Source organism: Cervus elaphus, chromosome 4, assembly GCF_910594005.1.
Source record: "Cervus elaphus chromosome 4, mCerEla1.1, whole genome shotgun sequence".
Taxonomy (NCBI): Eukaryota; Metazoa; Chordata; class Mammalia; order Artiodactyla; family Cervidae; genus Cervus; species Cervus elaphus.
Window position 1 is genome coordinate 68,127,175 of NC_057818.1, and position 18,110 is coordinate 68,145,284.

Sequence of the window (18,110 nt, forward strand, 5' to 3'; positions counted from 1 at the left end):
AGAGAGACAAAAAAAGACCCGGGGACCTAAGCTCTGATGGAGCAAAGGTGCTTTAATGATTTTTCTATGAGTATATATAGGCTGTGGTACAAGAAACTTCTTTCGGGAATGATAGAGATCAGAAAACCAAACGTAAAGCAACCGTTACCAAGGGAACAAGGGGTAATGTTAGTCACAAGGTCAGGAAACAATCCATATCTCAAGAAAGGGGAACGAGACTAAGCAGTTTTGTCCTAAAGAGAATGTTTACTAAAGGAGACCCAAGCCTGCCTCACACAATGACCTCAGTCCCTGGGAGCAGGGTGCTGTTCCGCTTGAAGAGGGACAAAGGACTCATGAGAGACAGCACGTAGGAATCCTCCTGTCAAACATTCCCTGACAAATCCTTGGTCCAGGAAGATTCCACAAGCCTTGAGGCAACTAGGCCCATGAGCCCGCAACTAATGAGCCTGTGCTCTAGAGCCCATGAGCCAAAAGAAGAGAAGCCACTACTGTGGACCTGTGCACTGCAACCAGACAGTAGCCTCCGTTTGCCTGCATGCAGCAACACAGATCCGGGGCAGCCAAAAATAAATAAGTTAATTAAAATCAAGCTAAAAATAGGAGTCCCTGGTAGCTCAGATGGTAAAGAACCTGCCTGCAATGCAGGAGACCTGGTTTCAATCCCTGGGTTGGGAAGATTCCCTAGAGAAGAAAGTGGCAACCCACTCCAGTATTCTTGCCTGGAGAATCCCATGGATAGAGGAGCCTGGCAGGCTACAGCCCATGGGGTCTCAAAGAGTCGGACACAACTGAGTGACTAAGCTAACACACAAGTTAAAAATAAAGATTAAAAAAAAATTTTTTTAAGGGAGCAAAGGACTTGAATAGACATTTTATCAAAGAAGATCTACAAATGGCTAAAAGGTACATGAAAAAATATTCCTCCTCACTATCTCACTAACCATCAGGAAAATGCAAATCAAAACCACAATGAGATAACACCTCACATCTGGTAAGATGTAGTAGTAGTTGCTCAGTCGTGTTCCGCTCTTTGTGACTCTATGAACTGTAGCCTGGCAGGCTGCTCTGTCCATGGGATTCTCCAGGCAAGAATACTGGAGTGGATTGCCATTCCCTTCTCTAGAGGATCTTCCTGACCCAGGGATCAAACTGCACTGCAAGGGGATTCTTTACCATCTGAACTATAGGGAAGTCTACCTGATAAGATGGCTACTATCAAAAAAGAGCAGGGGACAAAAAAAGAAAAGGAAAAAAAGAGCAGAGATAAGAAGTATTGGTGAGGGCATAGATTTAAAGGAAACAATCTTTGTCCACTATGGTTGTAATTTTTAAAAACTAAATAAGGGAAAATCATAGAAATAGAAAGTAAAATGCTAGGAGCTGGGGAATATGGAAAATAGGGAGATTGTTAGTCAAAAGGTACAAATGTTCAGTTATAAGATTAACAAGTTCTGAGGATGTAATATAAAGCATGGTGACTATAGTTAACAATGATGCTGGGACTTCCCTGGTGGTCCAGTGGCTAAGACTCTGCCATCCCAAAGCAGGAGGCCTGGGTTCAATCCCTGGTCAGTGAATTAGATCCCACATGACACAAAGAGGGAGCCTGCATGCTGCAACAAAGATCAAAGATCCTGAGTGCCACAACTAAGACCTGGAACAGCCTAAATAAATATTAACAAAAAATGATGTATAACAACGGTAACAACAACAATAATGTAACTTAATGAGGTGATAGATGTTTACCTAATTTCACTGTGACAATTATTTCATACTGTTTTCACACATCAAGTCAAAATGTTTACACATCAAGATATGCAATTTTATATCTGGACAAAGCTGGGGAAAAAAGAGAAAGCAAATCTAAACACTACCGACCTTGGAGGACACTGAAAAGTAGCTCATGCTTCAGCACAAGCAGGCACAAAGAAATGTTAGCTAAAAAGAAGGGATCAAGTGAGTTCCCTAGCAGTCCAGTGACCAGGACCCCAAGCTTTCACTGCCAGGGCCTTGATTTAGTCCCTGGTCAGTAAACTAAGATCCCACAAGCTGCACAACTCAGCATAAAAGAAGGGACATAGAGTTGAAAAGGATCTAGACACACCGACCCGGATAGAGAAAGGGCAAGTAAGGTAGAATCCATTAAACTTACTGAAATACTACTGACCTGGAATCTTTTTCCTAACAGCGTTCTATACAGCAGGTATTGGGGTTGGTACTGCAGGGGAAAGAAGAAGGCAGTGAAAACAACCCAGTCCTAGCTAGCTATCACAGCAACTCACTGCCGGGAGCCAACACTTGAGACCCTACCCATGACAAAGGCATGAGGGAGAAAACCTGACGGGCAAGGCGGATCAGGTTTTCAGGGATTTTGAAAAGCTGCCCCGGCACTCACCTTAAAGATGATATCTGTCTTTCTGATGCCTGCTTCAATAGACTACTCCCTAATTTCTGTGACACAGGCAGAAGGCCTTCCCCGATCTCTTCCCAAATAACAATCAATTCAGAACTTTAATCAATAAGTTTCCCAGGTGGTGGTATTTTATGAGATTATCCAGGGTGAAAGGAGTGTTTTAATTTAAACTCCTTTGCTGGTATTTTAGTTTGTTTGGCAAATCCGTTTATGCCCTTGGTACTAACAAGCATGACTGCTCATAATACCCTAATCATAAGACAGCATAAAGAACCTGATCATATAGAAGCCCTAATAGACATAGAACCTTTTTGAGGGGAGAAGGAGTCCTATTAGAAAACATAAGAAAAATTATTCTAAAAGTGGTTATTGGGTTAACATTTGCTTGCTGTGTTTCTACTCTTAATATGCTAAGGTTGTGTTATAGAAACCATTGTTAATATAGTTATAGATCTAGAAAAATAAGAGCTTAGCCCTAGTGTAGTAACAATGAGATGGTTGCTAATTGTCAGCCAGGAGTGCTAGGCACAGGCTGCCTCACCAAAGTCGCAGAGTCAGTCTGGGGTAAACTTCTTAGATAAACACAACTGACAACTTCTACAGAAGGATTAATTTTTATGTTAACAGGGTTATACTTCTACTCTGTACTGTTGCCCTATGAGACTGCTACCTTTCAGTTAAGGTCACCATAGAAACAGAAAATAGGTTTACATTCAACTGACCTGCATAAAATGTTAATAGGCCCCAAGGCCAGAAGATAATGTACAAGACCCTCATAAACAAAGAAGTATACAGAAAACACCCTGGTTTCCTGAAGAACAAGCTGATGTAATGTTAAACTATCTTCCCCTTAGAAATGTACTAATTTAAGGTATAAAAGCCACGGTGAAAAATAAAGCATTGCCAGACTCTGCCAGACCCTGCTGCACCCCCGCCCCCGTCTGGTCACTCTCTCTCTCCCTCGCAGACTTGGCCCTATCAAGGCTGGTCTCAAGTGTCTTCTCTCGCCGACGCCGTTCATCCTGAGGGTACCCCCTGGGTCCTGCCGAGGCTGGACCCCAGCAAGTGGTGCCCGAACAGGGAACCCGAAGGTAATCTCCCCCCATTGTTCAGTCTTCGGGACGGCTAGGACCCCACTAGGGCGCCGCGGGCCCCCCTGCATAAGATAGGTAGGGTAAGGAAAGTGGGTAGGCTTCAGGTTTTAGAACCCCACTAGGGTGCTACAGGTCCCCCTACATAAGAAAGGTAGGGTAAGAAAGGTGGGTACGTTTCAGGTTTTTTCTTTCTTCTCTAAAATTAAGCCTCTTTCTTTTTTTCTCTTTTTTTCTTCTTCTAATTAGTGACAAAAATGGGTAACAGTGAGTCAAAGGAAGACAGCTTTTTATTGGAATCATAATGCAACTCCTTAACCACAGAGGAATTAAAGTTAAAAAAACCAGTGTTCAGTCCTTTTTTATGTTTGTCCAAGAGCAATGTCCTTGTTTTCCAGAAGAGAGCAGTTCTCCTGGGTTTCCTTACCTACTGCTCTCTACCCGGGTGCCCTGTCCCAATAAAATCTCTTGCTTTGTCAGCATGTGTCTCCTCGGACAATTCATTTCCGAGTGTTAGACAAGAGCCCAGTTTCGGGCCCTGAAAGAGGTCCCCCTTCTTGCAACAAATGGCGACTCTGGTGGGGACTCGTCTTTGCTGAGACTGACATCCTGACCACTCGGGGTACTCAGGGGCCAGCTTGCCTGCCAATGGACCAGACCCAGCGGCCGCAACTGGGACCCTTTTGTCCCCGATCTCCTCCTGACGCGGACAACTGGCCAGAGTGCCCTAACTGGTAAGGAACAAGAGACTTTATTGACCTCTCTCCCCTTCCCTCTCTCGTTCCTCTCCTTAGCCCTTCCTATCCTTCCCGTTTTTCTAGTCCCCTGGTCCTGGACGCAGGAATCTGGTCGAAGGGCCTCAGCTTGAGCTGAGGATTGGAGACTGATCACCTCCTCTTGGCAGAGAACTCGAATTCTGGTAGGGCCGAGTTCCAGTCCTCCCTTCTCTAGAAACCCAGGGAAAATTCCTGTAACGCCTGGGTATCTGCAGGTGGCAGGAGACGTCTGTAAGGCCACCCCTTTTGCCCCCCTTTCCCACCTCCTCCTTCTTTTCCTTTCCTCCTCTTAAAATCTTTGAAGACATCTGAAGTTCTGTGTCTCTATAGAAGGTTTTCTGAGAGACTGTATTCTTGTATTTAAGGGAGTGTCTGATGAGGACTGCCAGGTTTATATGTGTGTGTTTTAACTCTGTGTTCTGTGTTGTGATTTTCGATGGCCATTTTGCTTTTTGTTAGAACTTGATTTTCTTTCCCTGTACCTTGAGACCAGGGCTCTCAGGAACACTTATCTAGACCATCTCTAAATCCTGAGACTGAGGGAAAAAGGGAAAAAGCCTTTAAAATTTTTATTTATTTCTACTTTTTTATAAACTAGTAAATTTTATATTGTAATATCTAATTCATGACCAAACTTAAAAAATGAAGCTAGATCTTGCACTGTGTCTGTCTAAATATGTCTTGGTATGTCTTTGTCTCTGGGTAGTATTTTTTAGGTTAATTTGTAAAAGAGCTCTAATTAATTGGCTTAAAGAAAGGTAAGTGCTTACAAATCAAATAATTCTAAATTAAACAATAAATTCCAGGTTCAGGTAAACTGGAAAATATTCAGTATTAAATACCTGATATTAATGTTTGTTTGTTGACCTATCTAATATAGACATGTCTTAGAGTAATTAACATCAAGTGAAATATTTTCATTATGCCTAGGTTTATTATAAGTTAAATATTGTTATATTGTAATATCCGCTACAAGTTTGTCAACAAGGAAAGTACCTCAAGTAAAGAAACTTCAAAAAAAATGTAAATGAGATAGGAGTTTTTAGATAAACTATTAAAAATCATCATACTTTAGAAATGTCTCTCTAAAACAGTCCCTTTAGATTTTGGTAACCTGAATTTCTAGGGTTGTGCTAAATTAAGTGACTGATTTATTGAATAACTAGATCATTTAAAAAAATAATAAGATTCTAAAACATTCATTACTGAACACTAATTTCCTCTTTCAGAGAAACTAAAGACTTTAGACTATTAATAAATAATTTTTGATGCCATCCTGAAATGTTTGCTAGAATTTTTTTTAGAAATTATCACTGGTATTTATATTTACCAATCTATAGAATGTTAATACAGAAGTAAATTCTTGGTTGCTTAAAGAAAGTAGGATGTGTGTGTTCAGTAAAGATGGTATGAAAAATGAAGTTATATTAAAAAAAAAAAAAAAAGGAAGTAAGTCTGACTTACAGGTGGCTGTTTCAGGATGGGAGAACAAAGTAACGGGTACAGAAAGTGTTAAGAAGGTTTGATGGAAAGTGCACTCCAAGGGAAGAGTTTTGTGCATAAATACAAGTTTTCTTGAGATGTTGAACTGCCTTTGATAATGGATTTTAAGTTTCTTTACCTCTGAAGTGATCTGTTCTATGTTTATCTTTAAAATCTTCTTTTTTACTTTGGCTAAGTAAATATATTATTTCACAGTGAACTATATGATTCTACCTGACAGAGTACTGTAAACCCTTTTGATATTTATTGACAAAACTGCCTAAATAGCTTGACTTCTAGCTGACTTTGGGATGCTTCAGAGGGCCCCTGAGACATCCCAAAGAGCTATTAAACTACCTGAGTTCATTTGACATGTTAAATTGCATGGGAATTATTGTTGGAGGAGTGATAAATCTTCTCCCATTATATTCTATGGTTGATGTTACTTATATAGATATCCTAGAAATTATGTAAAATTCATGAAAATCTGATATTTCCTGGTAAAATGTTGTCAGTTATAATTTTAGTTATCATGTTAAAGTGTTACAAGTCACAGCAATGACCAGGCTACTTTGTCAATTACAATTTAAATAGATTTTAAACATGCCTTGTATGGTTTAACTCTCATGCCTTTAGAAAAATACTGCTAGTTCTTCAAGATTTATAAAAAAAGACTTTTCTAAGATTAACTGAAAAATTTTGTTTGTCTGCTATCTGGTAAATTGGTAACAGACTGAAATTTAGTCTACTCTCTATGTTAAGAGAACAAAGTTTTCTTAGAATGAATCTTTCAATAACAGATTATGAATTTCTTTGCCTTTAAGTGATTTATATTTGTTTTTAAAATCTTTTGTTACTTTAGTAAAGTAAATACATTTAAAAGCTCATTCTGCTTCTACCAAAAATAACTCCTCACTGTTAGACTTGTGCTATCCTAATGTCTTAAAACTGACAACGCCCCTGCTTACACTTCTAAATCATTTCAAGACTTTTGTACAAGGTTTTATATAAAACATAGCACAGGTATCCCTTATAACCCACAGGGACAAGCCATCGTAGAAAGAGCACATCAGACCCTAAAAACTCAAATTTTAAAACTACAGAAAGGTGAATTTAAGTATAGTTCCCCTCACCAGATTCTACAACATGCTCTTTTGTGATAAACAATCTAAACACTGATTCATTTGGGGTTACTGTAATGCTCCGACTTTGGAGTCCAGAGCAGCAGAGTACAAAACCTCTGGTTAAATAGAAAGACCTTCTTTCAGGACAATGGAAGGGTCCTGACCCATTGCTAACCAGCAGCCAAGGGTATGCTTGTATTTTTCCCCAGGGTGCTGAGTCACCAATTTGGGTCCTAGACAGACTGATTTGCCATGTCGCAGTCCCCCAGACATCCAGTTCCCCCATTGCTCCAACCACAAAAGAAGGAGGACACTCCTCTGCCCTTGCCTCCACCACCCACCTGGAAGGTCCAGCAGACTCTGAAAAAACTGGCAGTGGAGATCCCGGAAGAACAAACGGAAACCACCAGGACGTCCTGCGCGAGCAACTCAACAAGCCTGCATACCCACAAGGGGGCAAATTAAGTCGCTGTGCCGCTTCTCTGCAGGGATCTTCAGCCTCTCCTGAAAGGGTTTTTATTGCTATGCTTGCTTTACTGTCTTGCCAGGTAAGTGCTACCTCTTCTACATCAGAAAAATACTGGGCATATTTCCCTGATCCCCCGACCTTCCAAGTAGTTACCTGGAACAATGACCCTATACGGGTCAACACAGACCAGCCTCATCTCTTGGGAGGATCCTATACTTCTTATAATAAAGATCATTATCCCATCAATTTTAACTATACTTTTAGGGGATTAACAGATGACCTTCCCCTTTGCTTTAACTTCCTCCATAGTCATACAAGCGATCTTATCACTCCCTCTAAGGAGGGGTGTGTCGGAGCCTCCAAAAAAGCAATTCTGACAGATTCTCCAGCATGAAAATTTTCAGATAAAACAGGAGATCGGCTGGTTTGGATATTACAGGCCCATATGCCTGGGGTCCTTGATCCCTGTAAATCCTTGTTCCTTAATGCTCCACCAAAATATCCAAATTGTATTGATGTTGCTCCGTCAGACGTTATATGGAAAGTTATAGACAACCGCCTTGGATACCTGGTATGAAAATTTTGTACTTACAATTCAAGAATAGATTATAGAATACCGGGAGGCGGAAACTATTCGGTACAAGACTGGAGCAATCCAAATCCAAGTCAGAATCCAGGATCTGTTTCTGACCATGTCAGTAGGTTTAGCAATTGGAAAAATGATTCCCTCCCTTGGCCATTGGTGGCCAACAGATGGCATTATAATCAGTTTGTTTTCCCCATGTTGTCCTATACAACTAAGGGCAAAACTTTTTGGCAACCAGAAATTTGGAGAGCCCTTGCTGCCACCTCCCTTGTTACTCTATCTCGGCCAGAAAATGATTCCACCTATTCTGTGCTGGCTTGTTTACCCTCCCCTTATGTTTTTTTTGTTGTTGTTGTTTACTAATGATTCAGAAGGGCTTCATATACAGAAGAATTATTCAGGTGGACCCAATATAGTCTACTGTGAACCATGCATGCTCTCATCCTGTTTAACCCCTCAATATAATATTTGTTCTTTTGTGGTCCTGCAACGCCCACCTTATCTTATGGTGCTTGTCATAGTGAATGCCTATTGGTATGACAATTACGGTTTAGCCGTTCTGCAACAACTACAAGATTTAATGCATTCCCAACGGTTTGTAGGACTACTTATTCTAGGGATTTCAGCTTTGATAACAGCAATTACCTCTGTCACTGTGGCAGCGATATCATTGACTCAACAGGTACATACTGTTCAATATGTCAATGATATATCAAAAAATGTTTCTTTAGCTCTAGCTATGCAAGAGATTATAGATAGGAAATTAGAAGGAAAAATAGATGCCCTAGAAGAAGCAGTCATGCATATTGGAACTGAGTTGCAGGCTTTAAGAGTAAAGTTAGCACTATCCTGTCACGCTGACTATTGGTGGATCTGTGTAACACCCCTGAAAGTAAATGATACAGATTAGAATTGGGAAAGGATTAAAAATCATATTTCAGGTGTATGGAATAGCTACAACACTAGTTTAGATCTTGGAAAGCTTCACGGTCAGATAAAAACCTTAGAACATTCCCGCCTGGACTTTACTGCTGCAGGAGCTGCAAATGATTTTTTTCGTACCTTTTCTAAATTTATTACTGGAAAAAATATCCTATCAACTATCTTCAGTTATGCTGCTGTAGCAGCCCTAGTTTTACTTCTCATTATAATCCTTCCTTGCATTGTCAGAACTCTCCGGCAGAGCACTCAGAAGCTCGCAACTGAGATCCATCTGGCTGTCTTAAAAAGTAAAAAAAGGGGGAGATGCCGGGAGCCAACACACGAGACCCTACCCATGACAAGGTCATGAGGGAGAAAACCTGATGGGCAAGGCGGATCAGGTTTTCAGGGGTTTCGAAAAGGCCAGCTCATGAGATCCCACCCATGACAAGGTCACGAGGAGAAAGCCTGACAGGCAAGGAAGATCAGGTTTTCAGGGATTTCGAAAAGCTGCCCCCGGTGCTCACCTTAAAGATGATATCTGTCTTTCTGATGCCTGCCTCAATAGACTACTCCCTAATTTCTGTGACACAGGCAGAAGGCCTTCCCCATCTCTTCCCAAATAACAATCAATTCAGAACTTTAATCAATAAGTTTCCCAGGTGGTGGTATTTTATGAGATTATCCAGGGTGAAAGGAGTGTTTTAATTTAAACTCCTTTGCTGGTATTTTAGTTTGTTTGGCAAATCCGTTTATGCCCTTGGTACTAACATGCAGGACTGCTCATAATACACTAATCATAAGACAGCATAAAGAACCTGATCATATAGAAGCCCTAATAGACATAGAGCCTTTTTGAGGGGTGAAGGAGTCCTATTAGAAAACATAAGAAAAATTATTCTAAAAGTGGTTATTGGGTTAACATTTGCTTGCTGTGTTTTTGCTTTTAATATACTAAGGTTGTGCTGTGGAAACCATTGTTAATATAGATCTAGAAAAATAAGAGCTTAGCCCTAGTGTAGTAACAATGAGATGGTTGCTAATTGTCAGCCAGGAGTGCTAGGCACAGGCTGCCTCACCAAAGTCGCAGAGTCAGTCTGGGGTAAACTTCTTAGATAAACTCAACTGACAACTTCTACAGAAGGATTAATTTTTATGTTAACAAGGTTATACTTCTACTCTGTACTGTTGCCCTATGAGACTGCTACCTTTCAGTTAAGGTCACCATAGAAACAGAAAATAGGTTTACATTCAACTGACCTGCATAAAATGTTAATAGGCCCCAAGGCCAGAAGATAATGTACAAGACCCTCATAAACAAAGAAGTATGCAGAAAACACCCTGGTTTCCTGAAGAACAAGCTGATGTAATGTTAAACTATCTTCCCCTTAGAAATGTACTAATTTAAGGTATAAAAGCCACGGTGAAAAATAAAGCATTGCCAGACTCTGCCAGACTCTGCTGCAACCCCCGTCTGGTCACTCTCTCTCTTTCTCTCTCTCTCCCTCGCAGACTTGGCACTATCAAGGTTGGTCTCAAGTGTCTTCTCTCTCTCGCCAATGCCGTTCATCCTAAGGGTACCCCCTGGATCCTGCCGAGGCTGGACCCCGGCAACTCAGAAAGCTTGGGAAACAAGCAGTGCTCACAGTCCACATGTAGAAGAACAGAGCACCCCCTGGGGAAAGGGGGGTGAGATGGGACAGAGCCTAGTCCAGGTCACTGGGAAGGCTGTGAGAGTCTTACCCAGCGAGGATATAAGTGCATAGTTCTCCAGCATCACATCGAGGTACACGCTTCTCTGGGCCTCATCAAGGAGTCTCCATTCCTCCCAGGAGAAGTACACAGCCACATCCTCAAAGGTCACACTGCACTTCTATGAGAGACAGAGTAAACTATGAACATTCTAGGATCCCACAATCCATCTCATCACACATCTATTCCACCCTCATCCTCTTCCAAAGCTCTCCACCGAACAGGAATTCCAGACCTAGTTGTCACTGATGCCCACCTTATCCTTCAGGGTCCCCTTATTCACTGTGTTCAGTTCTCAGCAACATTGGGATGGACTGCTTTCCAAGCTTTCGTCCTGGCCTGTAGGGTCCCATCCATTCTGTCAATGAACTCCCCTGGAGTCTCTAGGTTGTGACTCACAGACACAACCAAACCTGGGCTCAAGTTTCACCCTTCAGTCCCCAATAACAGGATGCTGGGGTCATGAGCTAGTACTTCCTCTCCATGTACCCATGATTCTGTAGACTGTACCTTTCTCACACCTTTAGTCCCCACAGCTGCACTCCCACAACTGCACTTGTGGAAAGTTGCTTTGAAGGCCCCTTTTATACCTTTATTGATTCTTGCTTCAATTTGAGCCACCCAGAAGCACATGTGATTACAGATGCCCAAGACCCACTTCCCCTTTTGTGTTGCACTCCCTGTCCCCTCAGCAGCCAAAACCCTTCCCTCCCTCAACCTTCTTTGGAATCCTGGTCCACATGGTGTCTGTTCTAGACACCACAAATGACTCTCACGTTTGAGTAGGTCTGAGGCGGGATGATGGAGGCTGGGCCCTGCCCACATAAAACATAAGAAACCATATATTTTCCATTCTTGAAGTTAAGGATACCTTCCCACTACACATGCACAGAAAGGCTCCTTGGAAGTCAGCACAGAAAACCTCCTTGGAAAGGGAAGGGGCGTCACCTCATAGTAGGTGATGTCAACTACCCAATAAGCCTTCTCACTGGAATTCATCTTGGCTAAAAGATGCGCTTACACCCAGGAAAATCCTGAGATACACCAAATACCGACTCAAAACCAGGCAAAGCAAGATGATTGGCCAAAGGAAACCAGAAATAAATGCCCCACAAAAGCGACTAAAACCACCACAGCACGACTCTCCCTGAGTCCGCTGGAGTACAGTCCAAAAGGTACTGTACTCTTTTCTCCTCCTGATAAGTACTCTGTTTCACGGCTTCCCCTCTTTGTGGGAATTTTTTTCCTGCAAAACTGAAGGGCTAGGGCCTTGTCACTGACCACTGGTCTAGTGACTAGGATTCCGTGTTCACACCACAACCAACCTGCCTCAATCCCTCAATCTCTGGCCAGGAACCGAAGCCTACCCACCCAGTTACCCCCTTCAGTTCACTGCAGGTAGATCCACCCTAGATCAAGATCACTCTGTCACACTCTGTTCCCTGCAGACACCAGATCCACGCCAGTTTTCCTGGACCTTCTCGCCTATATCCGACCTCTAAGCCTTTGTACAGGCAGGTTCCTCCGCCTGTCACGCTCTCCCCGGCTCCATCACACTGTCAGACACAGGGCCCCACCCACGACCACCTCACCGGCCTGGACCCCAGGGCCGGGCTTCAGGCACGTGAGCAGGCGTCACGCACTTCGGGCTTTAGTGTCTGGTGGGGTGAGAACGGTAAGGGCCCAGGGGACTTGCGTTTACCTGAGGCTGATCCCTCAGGGCCGCCGCCGCCATCGGACTCTGTGGCCAGAGCCGGCGGGAGAGGAGACGGGAAGCGGGCACAGCGCGCGCGATTTGGGGCCTGGAGCGGGGGACCCCGGACGGCCCGCCTCTTTGCGCTGCCTCTTGGACCTTCTCAATCCCGTCACCTCACTCCCAACGTAGCGTTCCCCAGCGACAACACACAGAAAAGCAATATAAATGGCCGCCAGGAGGAGGACGCCGGAAGTCCCGCCCCGAGGAGAGCCACAGGCACGGAAATGCCTTTATGTTGTCCTGTCATTGGCTCAACACGGCACACAACCTTCTGGGTAATGTAGTTTCTAGCGCTCTAGAGGCCACTGGGAAAGGGTGTTGACGGTCTTGACTATCAGAGCATCAGTTCAGTTCAGTCGCTCAATGGTGTCTGACTCTCTGCGACCCCATGGACTGCAGCACGCCAGCCTTCCCTGTCCATCACCAACTCCCAGAGCTTGCTGAAACTCATGTCCATCCAGTCAGTGATGCCATCCAACCATCTCATCCTCTGTCGTCCCTTTCTCCCGCCTTCAATCTTCCCCAGCATTAGGGTCTTTTCAAATGAGTCATTCTTTGCATGAGGTGGCCAAAATGTTGGAGTTACAGCTTCAGCATCAGTCCTTCCAATTAATATTTAGGACTGATCTCTTGTAGGATGGACTGGTTGGATCTCCTTGCAGTCCAAGGGACTCTTAAGAGTCTTCTCCAATACCACAGTTCAAAAGCATCCGTTCTTTGATGCTCAACTTTCTTTATGGTCCAACTCTCACATCCATATATGACTACTGGAAAAACCATAGCTTTGACTAAGTGGACTTTTGTTGGTAAAGTAATGTCTCTGCTTTTTAATATACTGTCTAAGTTGGTCATAGCTTTTCTTCCAAGGAGCAAGCATCTTTTAATTTCATGGCTGCAGTCACCATCTGCAGTGATTTTGGAGCCCAAGGAAACAGTCTGTCACTGTTTCCATTGTTTCTTCATCTATTTGCCATGAAGTGATGGGACTGGATGCCATGATCTTAGTTATTTGAATGTTGAGTTTTAGGCCAGCTTTTTCACTCTTCTCTTTCACTTTCATCAAGAGGCTCCTCAGTTCCTCTTTGATTTCTGCCATAAGGGTGGTGTCATCTGCATATCTGAGGTTATTGATATTTCTCCTGGCAATCTTGATTCCAGCTTGTGCTTCACCCAGTCTGGCATTTCACACGATGTTTTCCATATTTAAGTTAAATAGGCAGGGTGACAATATACAGCCTTGATGTACTCCTTTCCCAATTTGAAACCAGTTTGTTGTTCCATGACTGGTTGTAACTGTTGCTTCTTGACCCACATACCGATTTCTCAGGAGGCAGGTAAGGTGGTCTGGTATTCCCATCTCTTAAAGAATTTTCCATCCATGCATTACTCTGAGAAATACGTGAAAGTGATAATCCCACCTAGATGGACTGAGGGGCTTTACTTCTTGTGAACTGCAGGAGAAAGATGTAATTTCATACTCTGTGAAGATCAGCCTGCTCCCAGGAAATAAAATTTGAGATACTCACAAATCTATTAAGGTGCTGGAATTTCAGCTGAGTTATTTCAAATCCTAAAAGATGATGCTGTTAGTGCTGCACTCAATATGCCCTCAAATTTGGAAAGCTCAGCAGTGGCCACAGTACTGGAAAAGGTCAGTTTTCATTCCAATCCCAAAGAAAGGCAATTCAAAGAATGTTAAAACTACCACACAATTGCATTCATTTCACAAGCTAGAAAAGTAATGCTCAACATCCTTTAAGCTAGACTTCAACAGTGTGTAAACCAAGAACTTTGAGATGTTCAAGTTGGATTTAGAAAAGGCATAGGAACCAGAGATCAAATTGCCATCATCCGTTGGATCATAGAAAAAGCAAGGGAATTCCAGAAAACATCTATTTCTGCTTCACTGACTACGCTAAAGCCTTTAACTGTGTGGATCACAACAAACTGGAAAATTATTAAAGAGATGGGGAAAAAAAAAAGAGAGATGGGAATACCAGGCCACATTACCTGCCTCCTGAGAAATCTGTGTGCAGGTCAAGAAGCAACAGTTGGCACCAGACATGGAACAATGGAATGGTTCAAAATTGGGAAAAGAGTACAACAAGGCCATATACTGTCATCCTGCTTATTTAACTTACATGCAGAAGGGAGGGGAAGTCTAGGCCAGATCCTTCATGAGGTTTCAAGGAAAAGGCAAGGCAAGGGCAGAGCAAACAGCTTAAGATTGGCTATTTCAATAGGAAATGCCAACCCATTCTAGTATTCTTGCCTGGGAAATCTTATGGACAGAGGAGCCATGCAGGTACAGTCCATGGGGCACAAAGAATTGGATATCATTTAGTGACTAAACAAGAACAATAAAGTTGAATAACTGAGGTGAGAGACTTGGTATACAGGAGTGATATCTAGTTGCCTGGAGCCTGGCCCTGGAATGATTGGGCAAAAGAATATTGAGGAATAAGGTATATAATATGGATTTTAAAAAAGAGTGTTCTTTGCTGGGTAGGACAATCACTGTTGATACAGACAAAGGAGACATTGGTTATCAATAGCCTGAGACAAGCACAAAACACATAACTGCTATTGAAACTGAGAGGAGTCATCAGTTAGATCCTTTAAACTCTGTGCTCTGTCGTGCAGTCGTGTCTGACTCTTTGTGACCCCATGGACTGTAGTCACCAGACTCTTCTGTCCATGGAATTTTCTAGGCAAGAATACTGGAATGGGTTGCCATTTCCTACTCTAGGCCATCTTCTTGACCCAGGGATTGAACCCACCTCTCTTGCATCTGCTGCACTGGTAAGTGGATTCTTTACCACTAGCACCACCTGAGAAGCCCATTAAACTATAACTTGCTTAATAAATAAATGAACTGTAAAATGCCTTCATGTCATCTAAGCTGTAATGCCTAAACAATTAAGATGTTTGCCAGAGTTGTTTTTCAGGAAATTGGATGGCTACTCCATTTCTTCTAAGGGATTCTTGCCCACAGTAGTAGATATAAAGGTCATCTGAGTTAAATTCACCCACTCCAGTCCATTTTAGTTCTCTGATTCCTAAAACATCGATGTTCACTCTTGCCATCTCGTGTTTGACCACTTACAATTTGCATCGATTCATTGACCTAACATTCCAGGTTCCTATGCAATATTGCCCTTTACAGCATCGGACTTACTTCCATCACCAGTCACATCCACAAATGAGTGTTGTTTTTGATTTGGCTTCTCCCTTAGGAAAGACCTAAGGTTTTATGAGTTCTGTGCTGGAAACCTAGACAAAGACCAAATATGTATTTCTTGTTATAAATCTTAGTACTGCACTGCCGTAGTAAACAAATATGGATATGTTCATAGAGAATTCAGAAACCTTTCTATATTGTGGCTTCATTTTTACCTTAGTGAATGTGATTTTTCAAATGTTCAACAGTGTAAAATCAAGATAAATGTGTATCTTCTGAATGTTATATTACTAATATCATCTATATGCTTATTCTTTGTTTGATTTATCTCTTTCTAAGAAAATGTATGTGAATGAATAAGTTATACTTTTGTTCCTACAATTATTTTTCAGTTTTTTGCTTTAAATGCTCTCATATAAATAAAATAAAATAAAATAAAATAAAATACTCTCATATATTTAAATTATAGGGAAAATTTTTTTCAGATGATTAAATTCTTGGAGAACCTATAATAAATAATCCTTAATTACAAACATAAATTTAAGTGAAAAGGAATGGAATGAAATAATACGTGAATACTAACCAAAAGAGTGTTGGAGAGGTTATTTTAATATAAGAAAAACTTACGGAAAAATAATATGACCAAAGAAAACACATGGCCATTTTATAATATTAAACAAGTAATTTAATCAAGAAGATTTGAAAATGCTAACTGGGGGATTCTTGGTACTCCAGTGGTTAGAATTATGTGCTTTTACTGCAAGGGTCACAGGTTTGATCTCTGGTCAAATTAAGGTCTTGCAAGTCGCATGGCCATAAATAAATAAATGCTAAGTATATTTGTACCTAAGAATAGGTTTTCAAAATTCTTTACTCTCAATAATTAATAGAATAGGCAGGAAAATAATAAGGATACAGAAGACATGACCAGTATCATCAGCTATTTTTATTCAGTAAATATGTATAAGACATTACTTCAGTCTACAGCAGAATACACATTCTTTTCAGGTACACATAGTACATTCCTCCGAGATAAATTAAACTCTGGGGGCATAAAGTAAATTTCAGTAAGTTTTAAAATAAGAACTATTACATATCAAAGAGTAAAAGAAATTGTGTGTTAGTCGCTCAGTTGTGTCTGACTGTTTGCAACCCCATAGACTGTCCCAGCCCACTAGGCTCCTCTGTCCATGGGATTCTCCAGATAAGAATACTGGAGTGGGTTGCCATTTTCTTCTCCAGGGAATTTTCTAGACCCAGGGATCGGACCCAGGTCTCCTGCATTGAGATGGAGTCTTTACCACCTGAGCCACCAGGGAAGCAAAAGAAATAAGGAAACCAATAGAAGATAAATTAGGAGCATAGTTTTTTTAAACAGGCAAGAATAATTCTTTTTAACTTTTTTTTTAACTGTACCACACAGCATGTGAGACCTAGTTCCCTGACCAGAGATCAAACCCATGCCCCCTGTGTTGGAAGTGTGATATCTTAACCACTGGACTGCTGGGGAAGTCTCAAGAACAATTTAAAGTATCACCAAAACCCAAAATATTTTGTGTGGGGAAATTGATGAGTAATTTCTTTTAGAATTGCAGGCTTCTATTCCATAAAGCTCATGACAGTTAAAATGTAAAGAGCAAAAGACTATATCTCCAGTTTCTAAAACTGCCAAAGGATGAGCACACAGGACATACAAGGAAACTGTATTAATTAGAACAAGAAATACAACTCCAACCTAAATGACAAAAATAAGAGCAACCAGTGGAAGAAGGAGTCAAGGTGATTATCAGGCATATGATAAGATAAACCCGTTGACATTTGAGAACTGCATACCAAATACAGCGATCTTTAGAGAACAGAGAATATAAAAAACATTCTAAAACATCTGAAATTTTTAGAACCAACCTCATGAAAATGGAGCCTGGCAGACTACAGTCAAAGAATCGAATGCAACTGAGCATACACACACCTCATGAAAATAAATATAAATATCATTAAAACAATATTAGCAAATAAAATTCAGCTATGTGTAAAAAGAATTACATACCGTAACCAGAGAGATTTTTTTTAGTGGTGTTGGGCTTATTTAATATGAGAAAAACAAAGAATGTTATCCACCATATTAACAGGTTAAAGAAGAAAAATCACATATCATTTGATGCAGAAAACTCACTAGCATAGTTGAATGTAGCAAAGTGCTGTGTATAGTTCTTTTTCTCTTTACATATATTTATAAATACACGTGTGAAAAATAGCCTCCAACTAATAAAAAAAAATTAAAAAAAATAGCCTCCAACTAATAAAAAAAATAAATAAAAAAAAAAATACACGTGTGTATATGGTGGACAGAGGGTTATAGATATAAATGAACTGTGTTCTATGTATTAGTAATACATAGAAAACAATTGAATAATTAAATTTTCTAAATCTATAGCATAAAAAGTAAAATAGGAATAAATATAATTAAATATATGCAAATTCTTTGATTATATTCATTCCTCATTCATTGAAAACTACAAAATTATTCTTTTCAGTATTACTGAAAACTTCAAAGTT

General features: G+C 41.1%; 1 protein-coding gene across 1 annotated transcript in view; it reads right to left on the bottom strand.

Moving 5' to 3' along the window:
- The window catches only part of LOC122692668 (zinc finger protein 418-like), a 32,166-nt gene extending 19,609 nt beyond the window's left edge, over window positions 1-12,557 (bottom strand). Inside the window, exons 1-2 of the mRNA XM_043900463.1 lie at window positions 12,320-12,557; window positions 10,609-10,738 (exon numbers count right to left, since the gene is read on the bottom strand). Coding sequence (XP_043756398.1) covers window positions 10,609-10,738; window positions 12,320-12,352 — 163 coding nt within the window. The 5' untranslated portion in view covers window positions 12,353-12,557. The remainder of the gene's footprint in view (window positions 1-10,608; window positions 10,739-12,319) is intronic.
- Between the last annotated feature and the right edge of the window lie 5,553 nt (window positions 12,558-18,110).